Source organism: Esox lucius, chromosome 13 (assembly GCF_011004845.1).
Source record: "Esox lucius isolate fEsoLuc1 chromosome 13, fEsoLuc1.pri, whole genome shotgun sequence".
In the NCBI taxonomy this organism is placed as follows: Eukaryota; Metazoa; Chordata; class Actinopteri; order Esociformes; family Esocidae; genus Esox; species Esox lucius.
In genome coordinates, this window is record NC_047581.1 from 35,189,572 (window position 1) to 35,213,779 (window position 24,208).

At 43.9% G+C, this 24,208-nt stretch overlaps 1 protein-coding gene across 1 annotated transcript in view; it reads left to right on the forward strand.

The window, feature by feature from the left end:
* vcana (versican a) overlaps nucleotides 1–22,244 on the forward strand; it is a 44,017-nt gene extending 21,773 nt beyond the window's left edge. Inside the window, exons 7-14 of the mRNA XM_034296720.1 lie at nucleotides 1,580–11,029; nucleotides 11,173–11,286; nucleotides 11,584–11,697; nucleotides 13,398–13,556; nucleotides 14,815–14,897; nucleotides 19,644–19,788; nucleotides 20,091–20,273; nucleotides 20,369–22,244. Of these exons, the coding sequence (XP_034152611.1) occupies nucleotides 1,580–11,029; nucleotides 11,173–11,286; nucleotides 11,584–11,697; nucleotides 13,398–13,556; nucleotides 14,815–14,897; nucleotides 19,644–19,788; nucleotides 20,091–20,273; nucleotides 20,369–20,529 (10,409 nt within the window). The 3' untranslated portion in view covers nucleotides 20,530–22,244. The remainder of the gene's footprint in view (nucleotides 1–1,579; nucleotides 11,030–11,172; nucleotides 11,287–11,583; nucleotides 11,698–13,397; nucleotides 13,557–14,814; nucleotides 14,898–19,643; nucleotides 19,789–20,090; nucleotides 20,274–20,368) is intronic.
* Nucleotides 22,245–24,208: the final 1,964 nt, after the last annotated feature.

Below are 24,208 nucleotides of genomic sequence, written 5' to 3' on the forward strand. Positions count from 1 at the left end.
ACTTCTACAACAGACTCAGTGCATACCACATCATCTTCAAAAGACTTTGTGGTTAAAAGTTCAGTAAGCCCAGAGATACCTGATGGAACTGAGGCACCGGTCTCCATGATTGAGTTGGTCAGTAGTTCTACCACTGGGCATCCTTCAGTTGAACAGGTGTCAGATCAGACCGGAGCATCAAGACAGGTGACCTACATCACCTCTACACCCACAGATGTGGAGGGATCTGGAATGTACATTACAGATGATGACAAAGACACATCTCAGTCAGAGGGATCGGGTGAGGAGGCACAAATGGAGACCACCACTAAACCACTGGACCTGTTCACTGTAGCCACAGATGAGACAGAAATCAAAGAGACAACGAGTTCATCTGAGGCTCCAAGTCTTGTATCCTCACAGTCCATAGAGCCCAGTCAATCTACATCAACACAATCTCCTCTCTCAAGTATCACAGCTGAGACAATACATTCAACCACAGCTTCTTTGTCTGAGCAGGAAGGTGGCAAGATAACAGCGTCTTCTTTACAACATGAGGACCCAGATGAGAGTTCAGGTGATGACACTTTAACAGCCCCAGTGCATACCACATCATCTTCAAAAGACATTGTGGTTGAAACTTCAGGAAGCACAGAGATACCTGATGGAACTGAGGCACCGGTCTCCATGATTGAGTTGGTCAGTAGTTCTACCACTGGGCATCCTTCAGTTGAACAGGTGTCAGATCAGACTGAATCATCAAGACAGGTGACCTACATCACCTCTACACCCACAGATATGGAGGGATCTGGAATGTACATTACAGATGATGACAAAGACACATCTCAGTCAGAGGGATCAGGTGAGGAGGCACAAGCAGAGACCACCACTAAACCACTGGACCTGTTCACTGTAGCCACAGATGAGACAGAAATCAAAGAGACAAAGAGTTCATCTGAGTCTCCAAGTCTTGTATCCTCACAGTCCATAGAGCCCAGTCAATCTACATCAACAGAATCTCCTCTCTCAAGTATCACAGCTGAGACAATACATTCAACCACAGCTTATTTGTCTGAGCAGGAAGGTGGAAACATGACATCGTCCCCTTCTTCACAACATGAGTACACAGAAGATGTGAGTTCAGAGCAAGACACTTCTACAACAGACTCACTGCATACTACATCGTCTTCAAACCACTTGATGGTTAACATTTCAGTAAGCACAGAGATAATGGATGAAACCAAGACGGTTCAACAAACTAAAGAACCAAAAGGCACTGCAGGAACTTCTGCCCACCCTGACTCAAATGTGACTGTCTCAGTGGTACCATTCACAGATCAAGAGTCTTCTTTTGACCTTACATCAGAAATGCTTTCCAATCAGTTTATTACAACAACTCCACCTACATCAGAATCTTTAGAGATCAAATCTTTTTCCGCAGTCGTCATCAGTGACCCATCTAAAAGCACAACTGTAGGAACAGTCATTACACCCAGTAAGGAAATGCATGAACCTCCCTTTGACTCTACAATTGCAACAATTAATACTGTGCAACCAACAGCTGGACTGCCAAGCACATCAAAACCATTTGTTCCCTCAGTCACAGATATCGGGGGTTCTGTACTCTCACCAACAGAAGATGACCAGGAGACTACTCAACCTGAAAGGTCAGGTGAAGAGGCACCTGGGCAAACCACAACTAAACAACAGGAACAGTTCACTGTTGCAACCGATGACACTGGAATGAGAGCGATTGAGAGCACATCTATCACCCCTAGTGTTGATTCTTTAACAGAGTTTACACAATCCCAGGAAACAAGATCGACCCAATCCAAGACTACAATTTCTTCTATCTTCAGCACTGAGAAAACAGGAAAAGTAATAACAACAATGTCACATGAAATTGAAAATACTTCATGGACTACTACAGCTTCCTCTCTGTATAGCACAGATGCCATGATTACCAAGGCGCCAGCCTCAGTGATCGAATTGGTCAGTAGTTCTACCACTGGGCATCCTTCAGTTGAACAGGTGTCAGATCAGACCGGAGGATCAAGACAGGTGACCTACATCACCTCTACACCCACAGATATGGAGGGATCTGGAATGTACATTACAGATGATGACAAAGACACATCTCAGTCAGAGGGATCGGGTGAGGAGGCTCAAATAGAGACCACCACTAAACCACTGGACCTGTTCAATGTAGCCACAGATGAGACAGAAATCAAAGAGACAACGAGTTCATCTGAGTCTCCAAGTCTTGTATCCTCACCGTCCATAGAGCCCAGTCAATCTACATCAACACAATCTCCTCTCTCAAGTATCACAGCTGAAACCATACATTCGGCCACAGCTTCTTTGTCCAAACAGGAAGGTGAAAACATGACAGCGTCTTCTTCACAACATGAGGAAACAGATGGGAGTTCAGGTGATGGCACTTTAACAGCCCCAGTGCATACCACATTATCTTCAAAAGACATTGTGGTTAAAAGTTCAGTAAGTACAGAGATACCTGATGGAACTGAGGCACCGGTCTCAATGATTGAGTTGGTCAGTAGTTCTACCACTGGGCATCCTTCAGTTGAACAGGTGTCAGATCAGACTGAATCATCAAGACAGGTGACCTACATCACCTCTACACCCACAGATGTGGAGGGATCTGGAATGTACATTACAGATGATGACAAAGACACATCTCAGTCAGAGGGATCGGGTGAGGAGGCACAAATGGAGACCACCACTAAACCACTGGACCTGTTCACTGTAGCCACAGATGAGACGGAAATCAAAGAGACAACGAGTTCATCTGAGGGTCCAAGTCTTGCATCCTCACAGTCCATAGAGCCCAGTCAATCTACATCAACACAATCTCCTCTCTCAAGTATCACAGCTGAGACAATACATTCAACCACAGCTTCTTTGTCTGAGCAGGAAGGTGGAAACATGACATTGTCCCCTTCTTCACAACATGAGTACACAGAAGATGTGAGTTCAGAGCAATACACTTCTACAACAGACTCAGTGCATACTACATCGTCTTCAAACGACTTGATGGTTAACATTTCAGTAAGCACAGAGATAATGGATGAAACCAAGACGGTTCAACAAACTGAAGAACCAAAAGTCACTGTATTAACTTCTGCTGGCCCTCTCTCAAGTATAACAGTCTCAGTGGTACCATTCACAGATCAAGAGTCTTCTTTTGACCTTACATCAGAAATGCTTTTGAAAACATTTATTACATCTACTCCACCAGAGGCAGAATATTTAGAGATCAAGTCTTCATCCACAGTCGTCATCAGTGACCCATCTAAAAGCACAACTGTAGGAACAGTCATTACACCCAGTAAGGAAATGCATGAACCTCCCTTTGACTCTACAATTGCAACAATTAATACTGTGCAACCAACAGCTGGACTGCCAAGCACATCAAAACCATTTGTCCCCTCAGTCACAGATATCGGGGGTTCTGTACTCTCACCAACAGAAGATGACCAGGAGACTACTCAACCTGAAAGGTCAGGTGAAGAGGCACCTGGGGAAACCACAACTAAACCACAGGACCAGTTCAATGTTGCAACCGATGACACTGGAATGAGAGCGATTGAGAGCACATCTATCACCCCTAGTGTTGATTCTTTAACAGAGTTTACACAATCCCAGGAAACAAGATCGACCCAATCCAAGACTACAATTTCTTCTATCTTCAGCACTGAGAAAACAGGAAAAGTAATAACAACAATGTCACATGAAATTGAAAATACTTCATGGACTACTACAGCTTCCTCTCTGTATAGCACAGATGCCATGATTACCAAGGTGCCAGCCTCAGTGATCGAATTGGACAGTAGTTCTACCACTGGGCATTCTTCAGTTGAACAGGTGTCAGATCAGACCGGAGCATCAAGACAGGTGACCTTCATCACCTCTACACCCACAGATATGGAGGGATCTGGAATGTACATTACAGATGATGACAAAGACACATCTCAGTCAGAGGGATCGGGTGAGGAGGCACAAATGGAGACCACCACTAAACCACTGGACCTGTTCAATGTAGCCACAGATGAGACAGAAATCAAAGAGACAACGAGTTCATCTGAGTCTCCAAGTCTTGTATCCTCACCGTCCATAGAGCCCAGTCAATCTACATCAACACAATCTCCTCTCTCAGGTAGCACAGCTGAAACAATACATTCTACCACAGCTTTTTTGTCTGAGCAGGAAGATGGAAACATGACATCGTCCCCTTCTTCACAACATGAGTACACAGAAGATGTGAGTTCAGAGCAATACACTTCTACAACAGACTCAGTGCATACCACATCATCTTCAAAAGACTTTGTGGTTAAAAGTTCAGTAAGCCCAGAGATACCTGATGGAACTGAGGCACCGGTCTCCATGATTGAGTTGGTCAGTAGTTCTACCACTGGGCATCCTTCAGTTGAACAGGTGTCAGATCAGACCGGAGCATCAAGACAGGTGACCTACATCACCTCTACACCCACAGATGTGGAGGGATCTGGAATGTACATTACAGATGATGACAAAGACACATCTCAGTCAGAGGGATCGGGTGAGGAGGCACAAATGGAGACCACCACTAAACCACTGGACCTGTTCACTGTAGCCACAGATGAGACAGAAATCAAAGAGACAACGAGTTCATCTGAGGCTCCAAGTCTTGTATCCTCACAGTCCATAGAGCCCAGTCAATCTACATCAACACAATCTCCTCTCTCAAGTATCACAGCTGAGACAATACATTCAACCACAGCTTCTTTGTCTGAGCAGGAAGGTGGCAAGATAACAGCGTCTTCTTTACAACATGAGGACCCAGATGAGAGTTCAGGTGATGACACTTTAACAGCCCCAGTGCATACCACATCATCTTCAAAAGACATTGTGGTTGAAACTTCAGGAAGCACAGAGATACCTGATGGAACTGAGGCACCGGTCTCCATGATTGAGTTGGTCAGTAGTTCTACCACTGGGCATCCTTCAGTTGAACAGGTGTCAGATCAGACCGGAGGATCAAGACAGGTGACCTACATCACCTCTACACCCACAGATATGGAGGGATCTGGAATCTACATTACAGATGATGACAAAGACACATCTCAGTCAGAGGGATCGGGTGAGGAGGCACAAAAAGAGACCACCACTAAACCACTGGACCTGTTCACTGTAGCCACAGATGAGACAGAAATCAAAGAGAAAACGAGTTCATCTGAGTCTCCAAGTCTTGTATCCTCACAGTCCATAGAGCCCAGTCAATCTACATCAACACAGTCTCCTCTCTCAGGTAGCACAGCTGAAACAATACATTCTACCACAGCTTTTTTGTCTGAGCAGGAAGATGGAAACATGACATCGTCCCCTTCTTCACAACATGAGTACACTGAAGATGTGAGTTCAGAGCAATACACTTCTACAACAGACTCAATGCATACCACATCATCTTCAAAAGACTTTGTGGTTAAAAGTTCAGGAAGCACAGAGATACCTGATGGAACTGAGGCACCGGTCTCCATGATTGAGTTGGTCAGTAGTTCTACCACTGGGCATCCTTCAGTTGAACAGGTGTCAGATCAGACCGGAGGATCAAGACAGGTGACCTACATCACCTCTACACCCACAGATATGGAGGGATCTGGAATGTACATTACAGATGATGACAAAGACACATCTCAGTCAGAGGGATCGGGTGAGGAGGCACAAATAGAGACCACCACTAAACCACTGGACCTGTTCACTGTAGCCACAGATGAGACAGAAATCAAAGAGACAACGAGTTCATCTGAGGGTCCAAGTCTTGCATCCTCACAGTCCATAGAGCCCAGTCAATCTACATCAACACAATCTCCTCTCTCAAGTATCACAGCTGAGACAATACATTCAACCACAGCTTTTTTGTCTGAGCAGGAAGATGGAAACATGACATCATCCCCGTCTTCACAACATGAGGAAACAAATGAGAGTTCAGGTGATGACACTTTAACAGCCCCAGTGCATACCACATCATCTTCAAAATACATTGTGGTTGAAAGTTCAGTTAGCACAGAGATACCTGATGGAACTGAGGCACCGGTCTCCATGATTGAGTTGGTCAGTAGTTCTACCACTGGGCATCCTTCAGTTGAACAGGTGTCAGATCAGACCGAAGCATCAAGACAGGTGACCTACATCACCTCTACACCCACAGATGTGGAGGGATCTGGAATGTACATTACAGATAATGACAAAGAAACATCTCAGTCAGAGGGATCGGGTGAGGAGGCACAAGCAGAGACCACCACTAAACCACTGGACCTGTTCACTGTAGCCACAGATCAGACAGAAATCAAAGAGACAAAGAGTTCATCTGAGGCTCCAAGTCTTGTATCCTCACAGTCCATAGAGCCCAGTCAATCTACATCAACACAATCTCCTCTCTCAAGTAGCACAGCTGAAACCATACATTCCGCCACAGCTTCTTTGTCTGAACAGGAAGGTGGAAATATAAAAGCATCCCCTTCTTCACAAAATGAGGACACAGATGAGAGTTTGGGTGATGACACACTAATAGCTCCAGTGCATACCACATCATCTTCATCTTTATCTACCACCTCTTCCACAGTACAGCACAGTGGTGTCTTCTCAATCTACTCCACGGCTAAGACTGAAGACACAGAGTACAAGAGTCTTGGTGAATATCTTCCTGACAAACCAGCACAAGTAGTCACTACAGCGTTTCACAAAACTGCAAATGCTGAAACGTCAACGATTGCTGTTACTTTGTCTTCCCTGTTCAACACTGAGAAAGCTTCAGATATGTCTAGAGAGTCTACTCCATTTAAAGCAACTTCTTTCTTTAGCACTGAAGAGACAAGACCCAAAGTGACCCCAGTGTTGCATGAAACAATAACTTCCACATATGAGATCTCTAATGACAACACCTCTGACAGTTTTCCCAAAGGGTCTATTACTGCAACAATTTCTTCATTGTATGTCATGGTCAAGTCAGAGCATGTGACAACCCCTGCAATACCACAAGTGAGTGAAGATATAGAGCATATTGAGAAAACATCAGGCTCAGAACAAGCTTCTGCTACTATTACCGTCACACCATTCACTTTGCCTGATATTGAGGAAGAGCTGAACTCTGACAGTAGCAAAGAGCCTTCACTGGTTGAATCTGTACCTTCATTTAGTCAAAGTACTATAACACCTGAGGGAGCACCTATCATCTCAAGTGTTGACCCTGACACAGAAACAGGCTCAGTCCCCTTCTTTAAAGGTGAAGAAAGCTCAGGTGATCAAACCCCTGAAATGTTCACCAAAGGGTCTGTCGATCTAAAACAGTCCTTTCCTTCCATTCCTGTTACAACACAAGTGAATACCACATCAATTTCAGGAACAGTGCAAGGGTCTTCCATATCCTCTCACTCTGATTATGTCACTCCCAAGACAACTGATGTTGATAAAGTAACAAAACAAATGACACCCACAACCACACAACAACCATTCACTGAGAGTTACACATTAAGCGAGGCAACAGGCCAAACAGAATTCTCTGTGTCAAATACACCAGGCCCAGATGTCTTTGGTCAAGTAAGCCCAGCGTCTGAAGCCTCTATCAGTCCTGAGGCTACACAGAACCATATAACTGTTACTGTAAAAGATCATGCAACTATAAGTGACCGTACAACAACCCAACTCCATTCAATCAAAATAGACCACAATACGATACGACCCAATACAAAAGAGAATGTTCATTCATTCATTGGAGATCACACAGTAGCAAGAGAACACATGACCAGCAGAGAAAATACAGCAATGCCTCTTGGATCACAGTTACCAACATCAACTGCTATCCCCTCTATCATCTACCAGGGTGTTACTGACCAACAGGTTGGGATAATTGCCTCAACAAGTAGTCAAACGAAGACTGACCAATCTGCCACTTTGGCACCTCATGGTACGAAACCATCAAAAAGCCCAGTTATCATATTTACAGACACAGGAGATGAGGATGCTCTGTTCTCTGCAGTTACAGAGAGTATGACCACAACACATGAGATCATAACAAAAGATGAAACAATCATTGATGCTGATGCTGTGACAATGGTAGACTTCTCCAAACCATTCAACCCCACCATCTTCACAGAGGAAGCAATCGGAGTCACAGCCATTACCATGACACCACAGTCCTCAGTTAAAATGATCGAACAGAATGAGGGGTCTGGGGTAGAGTACTATTTTCCTTCCAAAAATGACTCATTGAATCTGTCTACAACCCTAATACCAACCCTCTTATCCACCAACACTCCTTCTTCTACTTGGGAAATGAATGCGAAACAAACCAGCCAACTGCCTGTTGATGGGTCACATCCAGGAAATGACTACTATGAAGGGTTTGGAACCAAGATATCCACCTCTATAGCAGAGGCATCCCAATCAACGACCCCTACCTGGGACAGGAGCTCAATAGCTATGAGGGATATGACAGAGATTACAACTCCAGTACCTCCATCCTCAGAGAACAAAAATGAAATTTCACCTCCCAAAACCTCAGAAGTAACATTCTCTTTTTATAGCACAGAGAAACCATCACTTCCTTATAGTTCAGATTCATCCTCATCAGATGAAGAGGAATCAAGTGGCCACACACCTGATTTGTCTACCGATGACCGCATAATTACAACAGTTTCTTCTTTGTTCAGCTTTGAGAAACCTACCACAGTATCACAAGAAACGGTAACAGCAGAGACTAAAATGACTGCATCAATTACAAATTATTCTCTCTTCAGCACTGACAGGCCAAGACAAATAGTGTCCACAATGTCAAATGAAACTGTGAGTGATGAGACTGCAAGGACTTCCAAAATGATTTTGCAAGAATTTGTAACAACAAAGGTCACAGACCTAACCAAAAAACCAGCAGTCACTCCTGTAATTAATGAAGCAGAGACAAGACCAGTCTCACATGTAAGGTCAACAACAGCACCAGAAGAGACTGCATCTATTAATCAGACAGATACTCCATCGGTCGCTGAGGGGTCCATATCTGTTAGTGTTGATAACAAAGAAACAGGTTCTACAGATGGAGAGAGTTCTGAGAGTTCTGGAGATGGCAAAACTTCAATGACCACCCAGGAGTCTCCTGTAACAGATGAAACAGAACAGACACAATCAACAAGCAACAGACACCCTTCAACTTCCATGAAAAGCCCAGTCATACCTGGTACAGATGTTGAGGGCTCAGATGATCAGACACCTATCCTGTTTACTAAAGAGTATGTGACTACTACAGTTTCATCTCTGTTCAGCACAGAGAAATCCACAACAATCTTACAAGAATTTAAAATCACAGACCAAACTGAGGGACCTGTAGTTACTCCTATTATGGAAGAAGCAGTGACAAGACTAGTCTCACATGTAATGTCAAAAACATCACCAGAAGAGACTGCCTCTATTAATCAGACAGACACTCCATCTGTCGCAGAGGGGTCCGTATCAGCTAGTGTTGTCAACACAGAAACAGGTTTTACAGATGGAGAGAGTTCTGAAGATGGGACAACTTCAATGACTAGCCAGGAGTCTCCTGTAACAGAATCCCATTTGCAAAGTACCACTGCTATGTCATCATTCTCTGAATCTGTGAGTAAGCTTTCCTCTGCGGAAATTCCTGGCGGTGATGAAACAGAACAGACAGAATCAACAAGCACCAGACACCCTTCAACTTCTCCAACTTTTGTGGAAAGCCCAGCGAGCTCAGTCATACCTGATACAGATGGAGAGCGCTCAGGTGATCAGACAACTATCCTGTTTACTAAAGAGTATGTGACTACTACAGTTTCAACAACATTACAAGAATTTAATGTCGCAGAGCAAACTGAGGGACTTGTAGTTACTCCTGTTATAGAAGAAGCAGAGACAACACCAGTCCCAGATGTAATGTCAACAACATCACCAGAAGAGACTGCATCTATTATTCAGACAGATACTACATCTGTCGCAGAGGGGTCCATATCAGCTAGTGTTGGTAACACAGTAACAGCATTTACTCCTGTTACAGAAGAAGCAGAGATAAGACCACTCTCAGATGTCATGTCATCAACACCACCAGAAGAGACTGCATCTATTAATCAGACAGATACTCTTCTCATCACCGAGGGTTCAGTAACTCCTATTGATGATGACACAGAAACAGGCTCAACACATAACAGGGAGTCCAGATTTGAGACCACTCCTCTATATAGCACTGAGAACATTTCTGAAGTAACTGTCACTGCAGAGAATGAAGTTACAGAAGAATCAGAGAGGCCATCAGGCTCTGACAAACCATCATTTACTGATTATGCAGAACCCAGCTCCATCTTACCTTCCACAGATGAGAAGATCTCAGGTCACCTGACAAGTCCGGTTTTGTCCTCGGACACCTATAGATCAAACGCTCACCTCTTGACTAGCACAACAGAGCCAGTTGGCTCTGTTCATTCCACTGAGGGGACGTCAGAGGCTGGTGTGATAATCCAGTTTATCACAACACTTGCCACTAAACTAGACACGACAACACATGAGGAATCGATACAAGAGGCCATGTCTAACATCGCATTTACCAATCGTCCCCCTACTGGCCTCTCTTTTAAAGGAACAGTAGTGCCCCCAACCAGTCCTACACTGCTTGAGGAGGAGTCAAAACCATTTGGTGATGCTAAACCGACGCCTGGAGATAGCTCAGAATCAAACTTTGTGTCCACTGCTTCTCAAGTAAAGAGCGATGTTGTGTTATCCACTTCAGAGAAAGAGGTACAAGTGGAAGCTTCAAGCCAGGTGCTTCCAAGAACCTCAGAGGACAATATAAGCCCATCTTTGACTGAGACAGAATCAGCCTCCACAAGCTCAGAAAGGCACTCTGAGGAAACCTCGGACTATAAGGGTGTTTCAGTGCCTACATCAGTCGAGAGTGAACCCCCCGTCAGGGGGATGGACCAAACCTCTTCAGCTGAGGCCAGACTTGATTTGGGACACACGATTGTTGGTGAAACGGTTGAAATTGCAGGTATGATGTTTTCCTTATGGAGGTCAATGACACAATGTAATTATTGTGCAGAATGGAAATATAGATTTATTTTACTATTGACCAGCCTAAAAAGTAAAATCAGCAGATTGTTTTCATTTTTCTACTTTTAATCAAAAACACAGGCATCCACTCCTGCACTGAGAACGTTTGTCTGAATGGGGGCTCCTGCTACAAATCTGGAGCTCTCCACACGTGCAGCTGTGCCCCTGGTTACAGTGGAGATCGCTGTGAAACAGGTATGCCAAGAATGGATGTCGGTCCACGGAAGACCCAGTATTTTGGGAGTGTGATTATTTGCAATAGGTTAATGAAAATCATTGGAAAGAAAGGGACAGGTATGCTGTGAAGGCCTTTAAGGTTTGCTCGTACTGTAGGTTTAGCATGTGCTGCCATTGCCGTGAGACTAAATTAGCATTATGTGCGTGTTATATTTGATGTTGACAGAGTTCACCGGACAGTTGTTTCTAACTCTGTGGATTTGGTTTCGTTATGCAGGGCAGTTTACCTGTGTTCTCTTCCACATTTATTTTTAGACATTGATGAATGTCAATCAAACCCATGTCGCAATGGAGGCACCTGTGTCGACAGGCTAAATTCCTTCACCTGTATTTGCCTCCCAAGCTACTCAGGATTGCATTGTGACCAAGGTATGTCTTTTTGTCCTTCTAACTCCATATCCTAATCTAAAATGTAATACTGTAGTATCTTAGATGCTTGCCAGAGAGAAATTAAATAAACAATGTCTCTGGTTACTATTTATAAAAAAAAAACATCATTTATCTCAGAATTTAGATGAAGGTGAAATAATTTGCATTTCTGGGGGTAAGTTGTTAATGGCCAGATGGTTGTGTTGTCTATGTATGATCAGTTACCTTTTAGAGAGATAAAAAATAATAGAAACGAGTGCCCCGCTATAGCACAGCCTAGTCTCATCTCCATAACCCCTGCTGCTTTCTCTCACAGGCAGTCACTGAGTCATGAAAGTCTTTGTTTATGTCTTCATCCACAAGACAGATCCAAATTAAGGCCCCGGCAGACCACAGTCGCATGAAGCATTGAATCATTTCTCTCGTGCAGTTGAACGTGGTGTGCTCACATTCGTCTAATCTTTTGCCTAGAAATAAGATGGGAAAGGGCAGTAGTATTGCCCTGGGACTATGGGAGGCCCGCATACTTCTGACCAATTGCAATATGTGAACTTAAGTGATACGAAAGACCGCTAGGGAATAAAGGATATGCGCAAACCCCTGACATGCCCCTTGTTGTAGCTCAAACACCACAAAAGGAACTTAATGTGCCCAATCAGTGCACAAACATTGACCTTGGACACACTTTCAAGTGGAAGTATACATTAGGCTGGTGTGTTAAAGCATTAAAGTTTTCCATGTCTGCAAATAAAAATGATCTAATAAAGGTTCCCTGATAGGAATCCCACTGGTCAAGTTCAACCCCATAAGAATCAACACTGATGTAACACTCACAACACTTTCCACCTCAACAATAACATTTTAAAACATACTGTATACATTTTCTGTATGTATGATCTACTGTATGTTGGTCTATCCCGACCACAACCCAAATATTGCTGCTATCACTCATCAGTGAGTCAGGGCCGAATCCAGCATACTAAGATCCAGCTGTTTTCTCAGGGTCTCTTGCCAGAAGAGAATCATTAAGGAAGGCCTTCTCTGTTCAGCCCATAGACAGCTGTATCTAGGGAGTAACTCCATTAAGAGACAAAGTGTAAATAGATATTTTACGTTAGTGTACGTAAGCCCACTTGCACACACACGCCTACACATTTTAGGTTTTACTATCATTCTGGGGACCCCCCGCAAAAGATATTCCCACTCAGTGTTATTCATCGCAATCTTAAAAATACCCATATATCCTAACATGGGGGAGACTGGGGAAAAGGGGAGAGGAGGGGAGGTAGTGACGCGAGAGGGGGACAGGGAGGGGCCAGGTGGGATGACCTGCTCACCCCAACAGCCCTGTCCTCATTTAATATGGAGGTAGGGATGATGAGGATGACACCAATACACGTACGCAATAGGGCCAGATTCCTGTAAGTGTGGGATGGACGAGACATTCTTAACAGTGTAAATGTTTCCGTGAAAATACAGTGGGATGGTTTTGAAGTATGTCCGTTCCAACCCTTTTATCACACTGCCTTTTCTCAATAATTCAAAGGCCTGAGAAAATACTGTGAGTCATTGTAGGCATCCTACAATGACACAGACTTACAGCCTATGGTGTAAGTCTGTGTCGGTGTCTGATGAATCTTCTGTAGTTTGGCCATGAAGCACCGGGGACTCTGATAATCATCCACACACCTCCTCCTTAGACACGGAGAACTGTGAATATGGCTGGCACAAGTTCCAGGGCCACTGCTACAAGTATGTCCCCCAGAGGAGGAACTGGGACACGGCAGAGAGGGAGTGCAGGTTACAAGGGGCACACCTTGCAAGCATCCTCTCCCACGATGAGCAGCAGTTTGTTAACCGTAAGTCTTACTTCTTTAATGAAACACTCTTTATAATCCTCTATTTAACCAGGTAAAGCACACAGAGATTGACGTCTCTTTACGTAGAGGCTTGGGCGAGAAGGCTGGATATGTACATTACATAAGACATGACATAATGTATGTTAGAATGTTGCAAAGTTCATAAAAGGCCTTAAACTTTCCAGCTGCCTCTCCCCTGACCATTCACATCCCGAACCAAACCCTGGGTTCTGACCTGGATTAGGTTTTACAGACTCTGGACACAGCCCACATGCATTTATTCATTATTACAATTTGAACTCTGGTCACCCCTCTGAGCCTGGTTCCTCTCTAGGTTTCTTCCTAAATGTCAGCACTGTTGTTGCTTGCTCCTTTCAGGCTGGGTGTTTTGTAAAAGCACTTTGTGACAACTGCTGATGTAAAAGGGCTTTATAAATACATTTGATTGATTAAACTGGAATGTTAAAAAACCTATATAAAATTTGTGGTAAGGAGCCTTCCAATTGTTGATTTGAAATCAATAATCTGAATACAGTAACCTCATTATTACGTTCGTCTGCACAGGTTTCAGAGATGATGGGGCAGCAAAGCTAAATTCACTCTTACACAAGTCCAACCTTATATTCTGGATGGTACATAAATTACATATAAGAGATCTTAGTCTATAATAGCAATGATTTGAAAAGAGGATTCAAGTGCCTGAATATATTGTCAGTGATATCACATACACAAATTCCCACAGGCAAACTAATCTGAGTGGCACGCAAAAACACAATCGATAATTTAGATTACGTTTGTTAGCAGACAGACAAGCAGACAGACCCTCATGGCTAGAATAAGCTTCAACAACACAACATTAACATTCTGTGACTTATACCTCGATTATGCCACAACAAGTGTATCTGATTTACAACCCCTGATGACTGGCAGCCAACAGTATCATTATCCCGTATTAGGGACAGATTTTCTGAAACCTTAACCAATGAATCCCAAGTGCTCCGCATCATAAAGTCAGTATAAACTAATCTCAAACATGTGGACTGTCGTGATGTGTTTAGTGGCATCGCGGACACCTATCTGGAGTGGACGACAAACGTCTCGCCTGGGAGAGAGATTATCCAGACTGGCAGTTGGAACAGGAAGAATGATGCATGTGTAGCAACAACACGCCTCTCCCTGTTTAAAACTGTAGGGCCTGATTAGGGTTGTGAAATCAACTCATTGACCTCCTGTGTCTCATTGTTCCCTGCGTTGGTAGGAATCGGACATGACTACCAGTGGATCGGCCTGAGCGATAAGATGTATGAGAATGACTTCCGCTGGACCGACAACACACCCATGGTAAGGAAAGTCTTTGGCATCGACACGCCGTGTTTAATCCTGGCAAATATTTAGAGAGATGCTGCCTGCCAAACATATTGGAGATGGGATTTCCTTCACTGGTGATTATGGAAAATCACTGTGGTCACGTGTCGCAGCATGCACCTAACCTCTCCTGGATCTCTCCTGCTGGATGAACCCGTTGGCTTTGTGTCAGGCTACACTAGGTGACCAGCGTCATTGTGCGTGCCATTCACTGACTAATCGCTCTTATTTACAAACTATAGAATCCACTGGTAAATAATCTTTCAGCAGCAGAAAAGCTGAGTTAGAATTGATGAAAACACTTCCTTTTTTTTTTGTGGCGGTGGGTGTTTGGTAAAATACCAATTTCAGAAGCCTTTTTAAACCTCAGGTAAATTCCTATGACAACAATAGTATCAAATGAAGATATGGCATCTGAGTGTGTCGGCACAAGTGGACGCTTGTTTGTTTGCTGTTGTGTAAACTCACTGTGGATCTCCTCACCAGACAGGAAAGTGGTTAATTACTGCTTTCGTCCCGGTTGGACAGATTGGCTCTTCACTTCAAAGATAAGAGCCCGCCATCACCAGGGGAGAGGGAGAGGGGAGGGGGAAAGGGGGAGTAAAGAGATGGCCCTGGGGGGCAGGAGATAAGCTGTGTCCGCCTATGTGGGTGGAAAGGACCCCCCCTCTTTGCTTGAAGAGAGATGGTTATAAAGGTGTGAGTGATGCGTTAAAGAGAGGAGCTGACAGGCGCAGACAGGTACAGTCCTTCCCGCTCCCCCTTCTCCTCAGGAAGCACAGCAGGCAGCAAGCGGAATGGCCCTCACACAGCAGCTCGACCCACAGATGGACAGCACCTGTGCCCAACAGCAGAGAGTGAATGGGGGGGCGTGGTGTTGGGTGTTGGGAGAGTGCAGTGGCCCAGAGTGGGTGGTCAGTTTTAGTGTATCTCTCCTTTATCCGGGAAATGTAGAGACATTTCTTCTTGCGTATTTGTCTGGAAAAAACATCATATATTGACTCTCGGGTTCAGTCAGGATTTAAATGAGGGGACAATGTGCATGTGTGTGGCGGAATAGGGCAGCTTTATTTTGGTTGTGGGGGAGGTGGGCCATTTGAGGATGATGTGGGGTGGGGTGCAGGGATGGGGTTGCCCGGGCTTTTGTTGTGTCAGTCAGCTGAGCAGGAAGCTGTGGTTGTGTTGGCTCACTGTAATAACAGGTCTGCTTGTGGGTTCCTGCAAGGGGCCTCGGGGGAGGAACAGGAGAGAGAGAGGGGGGAGAGAGGGGTCACCGCTTTGAACAGGCTACTTTGAACCTAAAACCTCACCGAGAGACACTCGCTCTGATCAGCACATTCCACGCAGATCTGCAAGCTGTGTGCATGCGGCAATTATGATGTGTTGAGGCATTTCCACTAATAATGCCAGACATAGCGTCAGAAACACCTCTACTGTGTGACGTTGGAAACATGCAGTGTTGGTAGAAGATTAAGAAACATCAATTATTGCATGTGGATAGACACATGCTGTGATGATCGAATCTTGAGACAAATCTCTGCTGTATGTCGTTACAAACATCTGGCGGTGGTAGAACATTAAGACCTGTGTGACGTTAGAAACATGCAGTACTGAGTGATGGTAGAACACTGAGAAGGCTTCGCCTTCTGTTAGTAGGACAGTACAAGTCAAAAAGTCCTTTTGACTGGTACTGAAGTTAGAAATACAATATTTCCTGTCACAGAGAGATTGTATTACAAGTGCAGATTTGCATCATTGCAAATATACAGCTCCGTAAAAAATTAAGAGACCACTGCACCTTTTTCTTTCCTTTCCAAAAAGGTTGAAAAGGAAAGTTTTGAGTGAGGTACAGAAGCGTTCAATTTGCGGTGATCTTCATTTTAACCCTTCTGTTCCTCACTCCAAACCTTCCTTTTTAACTTTTTTGGAAAGGAAAGAAAAAAGGTGCAGTGGTCTCGTATTTTTTCCAGAGCTGTATATTCAGGATATACAAAGAGTGCCAGTGCTGCTTATTGTTGGGGTTATTGCGTTGCATTTCTTTTGTTCCACATTGTGTCTTGCCGGCCAACAGTGTGTAGCCCTATTTATTACCAGACCTTATTGCTTAAATTCACCGTGGCTAAGGGCTATTTGAATGAACACCGTAAAATGGAGTGCCTGGAAACAGCCTTAAATGGGAGTATATTGGTCATATACCTAATACTCTGGAGGGATGTTATTGTAATTAGATACTGGTTACCAACAGACAAGTGTTTTTTTGCTAACTGATGGTATATTTTTTTATATTCTCACACTGCTGTAATGTTCCAGCCCTTCAGCATCCAGGACCTAAATTAGCTGGTCCATGTAACATCAATTTTACAAATTGACAATTGGTCCTGTGTATTTGTGCTAAAAAGCTATTTCCTCCGGTCGTTTCCATAATTCCGTGCTGCACACAAGTCTGTGGCAGTGTAAATGTTTATCTGAGCAGCGCTCAGAGGCTTAGTTTATTTGGCCTCTTTTCTGTTCCTTTGTTTGGCTTTGGGTCCCTGTTAAAACACTCAGCGATGATGTCATACCGGGCCATGGGTTACAGACTGTGTCCTTGGCAACTTTCAGGTGCAGCAGAGTGAAGGGGTTGAGTATAGAGCAGAGGGGCGGGAGGGTGATGATTGAGAGGTGGAGATGGGGGTAGGTGAGGACTTAAAGGTGGAGTGGAGTGATGGAAGTGCTCAGGTAGGTAAGGATAGAGTGGTGGAGGAGGTCAGAATAGAGGGGTGGAGGAGGTCAGAATAGAGGGGTGGAGGAGGTCAGAATAGAGGGGTGGAGGAGGTCAGAATAGAGGGGTGGAGGAGGTCAGAACAGAGGGGTGGCGGAGGTCAGAACAGAGGGGTGGAGGAGGTCAGAATAGAGGGGTGGAGGAGATCAGAACAGAGGGGTGGAGGAGGTCAGAATAGAGGGGTGGAGGAGGTCAGAATAGAGGGGTGGAGGAGGTCAGAATAGAGGGGTGGAGGAGGTCAGGATAGAGGGGTGGAGGAGGTCAGGATAGAGTGGTGGAGGAGGTCAGAACAGAGGGGTGGAGGAGGTCAGAACAGAGGGGTGGAGGAGGTCAGATTAGAGTGGTGGAGGAGGTCAGATTAGAGTGGTGGAGGAGGTCAGGATAGAGGGGTGGAGGAGGTCAGGATAGAGGGGTGGAGGAGGTCAGAATAGAGGGGTGGAGGAGGTCAGGATAGAGGGGTGGAGGAGGTCAGAATAGAGGGGTGGAGGAGGTCAGAATAGAGGGGTGGAGGAGGTCAGAACAGAGGGGTGGAGGAGGTCAGATTAGAGGGGTGGAGGAGGTCAGATTAGAGTGGTGGAGGAGGTCAGGATAGAGGGGTGGAGGAGGTCAGGATAGAGGGGTGGAGGAGGTCAGAATAGAGTGGTGGAGGAGGTCAGAATAGAGTGGTGGAGGAGGTCAGAATAGAGTGGTGGAGGAGGTCAGGATAGAGTGGTGGAGGAGGTCAGAATAGAGGGGTGGAGGAGGTCAGAATAGAGGGGTGGAGGAGGTCAGAACAGAGGGGTGGAGGAGGTCAGAACAGAGGGGTGGAGGAGGTCAGGATAGAGGGGTGGAGGAGGTCAGGATAGAGGGGTGGAGGAGGTCAGAATAGAGTGGTGGAGGAGGTCAGGATAGAGGGGTGGAGGAGGTCAGAATAGAGGGGTGGAGGAGGTGAGGATGGTGGATGTAAGAATAGAGAGGCAGAGGAGGTGAAGTTACAGTGGTGGAGGTGTGAAGGAGGTAAGAATAGAGTGGAGGAGGGGTGGACATGGTCTGAATAGAGTTGTGGAGGAGGCGGGTTTTGTGGCGCTGGAGGAGGTTAGGATAGTGGTGGTGGAGGGGTCGAGGAGGTGATAATTGAGTGGTGGAGGGGCTGGAGAGGTGGAGGAGGACTGAGATTAAGAGGGGCAGGATTCCTGTTGAGAGTGATTTAGCTCAAGGTTAAAGCCACCATCTCTCTTGCAACTCTTCACCAGGTTATTGCTTTCATTGATGGCGTTGTTTGTTTACACCCCCCCCCCCCCCCCACTTGGTCTAATTAAGGTTGAATGAGAGTTTTTATATTACTTTTTCTATATATTATATTGTTTTGACGTCTGTGGGGACACATTATTGTTGAGCTGAACACATGGGTTGAACAGGGCGCCGCCCTGTGGATGATAACAGCATCACACACAGCTGTAACATCTGAGTCATTCAGGAGTTGCATCACTTGCCTGATTAAAAACTACAATGCCTGGTCTATGCAGAACCCCAACTTCTAACGTAAAAAACATACATAGCATTGGTAAATGTTGAATTCCCTTAAATACGCTCTACAATCATGAGCAATTGGCCCCTGTGTAGACAGCGGGGGAAAAGGTGGTCAGGTTAGGGGAACACAATATATTTGGAACCACTGTGATAACACCCGCTGATTAGTTGACCCAGAGGTGACTGACTTGAGACAAGGCTACCACCGCCCTTATCTACTGGTCCAGTTATGTGCCGGAGACAGCTAAGACTGGCTACATTCTGTGCCAAGATAAGGAAACAGAGAGTGTAGGTCTGTACTGATAGTGAGAGACTGGCAATTAGAGGACATTCACCGCTGTGTCTGTACTAAGATCCTGGTTCAACCATACTTGTGATGGTGGTGATGATGATGACCCGGCGGAAGATGACAATAATTGAATCATGGTGGTTTGCCTTTTCTTGCACCCTAGCAATATGAGAATTGGCGGCCCAACCAGCCGGACAGTTTTTTCTCGTCTGGGGAGGACTGTGTGGTGATGATCTGGCACGAGGACGGTCAGTGGAACGACGTGCCCTGCAACTACCACCTCACCTTCACCTGCAAGAAAGGGACAGGTGAGTTCGATGGAAAATATACCTGAAGAGGCGTGTTTATAGCTCGTGATGTTCCAAATGCCCAGCCTTGTTGAGTTTTTCCTCTGACTGTACATTTCTATCCCATCTATCCACCCATTCCTTCATCCATCATCCATCCCATTCATTTAATGCATCCATTCATCCATCGTCCATCCCTCCCATCCTGACATCCACTCATTCATTCCTTCTTTCATTTATCCATTCAGCCATCCATTCATCCATCCATTCATCCATCCATTCAGCCATTCATTCTCCCATCTACCCCTGTATTCTGTCCCCAGTGGCCTGTAACCAGCCCCCACTGGTACAAAACGCTCGCACCTTTGGCAAAAAGAGGCCACGTTATGAGATCAATGCTCTAGTGAGGTACCAGTGTAAGGATGGTTTCATCCAGAGGCACGTGCCAACCATACGTTGCCGTGGAGACGGCCAATGGGACATCCCTAAAATCACCTGTATGAGTGGTAAGTAATGAAGACTGACGACTTGATTCTATTGAAGATCTCTTTGTTTACCAGTGTTCACATTTTCTGACCAAGTGCTACTGTTTTTACCTCAGCTTCAAACTTCCAGAGGAACTTCTCGAGGAGACAGAGCTATAGCCTGTTCAGTAGTAAGAACTTCAAGCGTCGGTCCGATCAGGAGGTAGCTCAGCATCGCCCTCACCATCGGGGACGGAAAGTGAGGAGATCAGTGATGAGGCAAAACAGAAGACAATGATGGCAGCGATTAGGCTAGGTTATGCCTACTCAAATCAGTAGAGCCTATACCATTGGAACAAGGGATTAAAGAAAAATGACAAAAGGAAGCTTAACAAAGAACCAGACGATTTTTGCAATATTCTTGCAGTTTTGATGATGGAATCTTTGAATGAAGAAATATAATTTTTTAAGAATATTCTGATAAAGGGATGCTATTTTATAAGAAAGCGAAGTGGATATCTTTTAATGTACTTTGAGTCATACAGTGCATTAATTGTCAACTTTACAACGTTTTCAATTTGACACTGACTGAGACCTTTTCAGCTTTTGCGTTGAGGAAAATATACAGACAAATACCTTCTTTTGTGGATTATAGCGCTTATGTTATGCAAAAGAATTCAATTAATTCACAAATACACTGTGGTATGCAGGCAATAACAATCATATGAATCCACAGAACATCTTTCCAATGAACTCTTCATTATCCTGAAATGACATTTCAAGATCTTATTGTTACACATCCCTTACTGTATGTATTTCATATTTCTTCCTGCCGAGATCGAGTTCTGAAATTTAGTGGAATGGAGCATGTGATGAGACTTTAGGAAGACACATCGCTGACAATCCCATTTCACATCACTGAAAGGAAATAAAGAAACAAGGGTGTCCCATCCAATCAGAATTTGGATTGCTGGAGACTTCTATATTTTTCACGGCAGCTTTCAACAAATCACCAGCTTCTTGTCGTCAGCCTTCATCCCATTTAATCCATGTAAAGATACATAAATACAAATAGATATATAAAGAATATATGATATGTTGAGAATGGATACATGTTGGTCCACATCCAACAATGTTGTTTTATTATGTGTGTAGAGAATCTAGAGGATATGTATTGTATTGTTTGACTGAGGGCCAAATGTTTCCCGAGTGAGTCCTAAGGCCTTTTACATTGAAGTAAACCTGTAAATTATTTGGCAGTGTTGAATGAAATTACAGATGGGAAAGGTGGGTTTATTGTAGTCTTTTTCCTAGACAATATAACCTGGAATTCCTTGCTATGTTTACAACTAATGTGAGGTATTTCACAAAAACATTTTGCTTTGCTGAAATCCTTCCTGTAGAAGTTTCCTCATTGGTGACTTCAGCTCTTCGCTTCCATTGTGCTGTTTTTAAGGTCAATATAAAACTACTATTGAGCGAATGTACTTTGTGAACACTTGAACAAATGCCTTCTTTTTTTTTACTCACAAAATATGAAAGTAATTTATTTTTCAAGCTGCTCTTCCTTTTCTCGCTATGTTATTGTTTTTGAGGTGAAATATCCTGAAGATTCAATCACTTGGCCTGACTATATCAATATGTTTTGCCGGTATTGTAAACACTACAGAATCCAGAGTATAAGTCAGTGTGATGATGACAATCCTTTAGTACACACTACATTAGAAAGGCTTTATAGTATGACAGTTAAGATTCAGCAATGCCTGTGATGCCTGTTCGACGTCACAATATGACCTAACACTACAGATTCTTTGTAGCTCAATTCACGACAACCATCCATTTCTGTAGTCCCCAGGAGTTTATTTGGTCTTGTATGTTTGTCTTGTTATGTTTGTTGTGTTTTAGCATTCAAGTGCACATAACGTTTTATATTTATAGTTCTTTTTATAACTTTTTATTTTATAATGTGAATGTCTGGGAGGTTTGTGAAAAAAAAAAAAAAGTTTCAAAAAACAAGACTGTTTTTGCCTGCTCTCTATCACCAAAGAAATAAAAAATGTCAAATGTTTTCAAGCTCAATTTTCATTCACAGTTATTAACTGGCTGATGTAGTTTAGGGTGCACAGCATGTTAGATTTAACATTGTGAAGATTAAACATTGAATAGCTTTGAACTACATTGACACGGTCAACATGACTTCATCTGTGTTTAGTAGTATAGTTCCATCAGCAGATGGTGCTGTCGAGGTGTTGCCTAAAACTTTGTCCAGAGCGGAGCAGATACTCTCCATGAAATGATGGGGTTACTTTCACTTGGAAAATCCTGAGACATCCAGGACTTTTGGTTTCTTACAACAATACACCTCTCCTATTCAGGAAAAGTTCTTTAACCACCTGAATGTTTTAAAATGTGTAGCTGTCATAACAATACTTCACATAATTATACAGACCACGATCCACTCACTCATTCAAGTACTGACCTGCTTAGCACAGGCTTGTGTTGAGGTCCATAACATTATGATACCTGAACACCACCAAGCACAGCACTCCATAACAGTTCTCAAGCTCTTATATGTATGCGTTCTGCAGGTAGATACATTACACGTGCATCTGAGCAGTGTATCATACTCTACAAACGCCCTTCTGCAGACACACAGATACATTTGTGTAAATTGTTAGGCAAAGAATTGTGGTTCATTTATGGTACACAGAGATGTGGATGTCTTTTGGAGGTCTTCAAGTGGCATACATGAATGACACAGTTCAAGGGTCAGTACTGTGTCCCTCTTCTTCCCAGAAGTCTGTTCTGCATGCTGATGCACAGAGACAGCAGACAAATGCTAAATCCATAGCCACTAATGCTTGGTCTTAACATAAAAAGAGAAGCATGCGGTTCAGTTAATACTTATATGCAATATGTCCACCATGCCATGGGGTTTGGAGGATGTTATCCACACAAATCTGTGTGCTGTATTAAAGAGCATAGAAACTGTTTTCTGTGTTCCCAAATAGGGTTGTCTTAGAGCTCCAGCAAAAACAATAAAAACAATAATTAGATTATACTTGGATTTTCCAGGTTTATAGTGTCCTGATAAACACAATTTGTTTTTCATAATCTCTAATCAGCTGCATTCTGCTTAAAAACATCCAGATCATCCTGTGAAACTCTTCAGCTAGTGTTTACTACAACTAATGAGCGCTGATGTTAGCGTTCAAGCTAACAGTTGCATCATCCAAAATAGGTATTGGCACACATGACAGCCCAACATCCCTGCTTAGACTGCTGCCCCCGCGACCCGGCCCCGGATAAGCGGAAGATGATGGATGGATGGATGGACAGCCAAACATAATCGTTGCCACTGTTTCAGCATTATTTAAAACAACTATGTAAGTATAACAACTGACAAAAAGTGTTTTGTTTAAAAATTATTAATGAAGTTAATAAAAAATGGGAGCACATGGGATGGCTAGTGTTAGCGTCCAGTAATGCTCATCTATTCCTCACATCAGTTGTGTAATGACAAAAAAAATTCTAGAAGGATAGTCCAGCATCTGTGAACAGAAGGAGGAACATTTTCCTAAGTTAATAAAACATGTTCCACTGGTAACCTCATTACAGTTTTGAGATTTGCTCATGTAGGCTACACATGGTTTACATATTTATTTTCTGGTGGATGAGTTGCTCCAGTGTGGTCCCTGGGACAGGCACAGGTAAAGCATTTACTGCACCTTTAAAGAGACTGATGGTCATACTCCATGCCTTTAGTATAATGAGGTTATAAGGCGAAGCACTGTGTGAAGAATATCAGTGTATCTAGAAACATTAGTTGGTTGTACTCCAAAATAAGTGCCGTTTGCTAACCTTCGATTATTGTATGTAAGTATGTAACAAATGTGCACCAATAGTGAATTTAATTTTACAAACAATCTGATATGTTAAGGAAATTACCCTTTAACCAGACTGATAATTCCACTGAG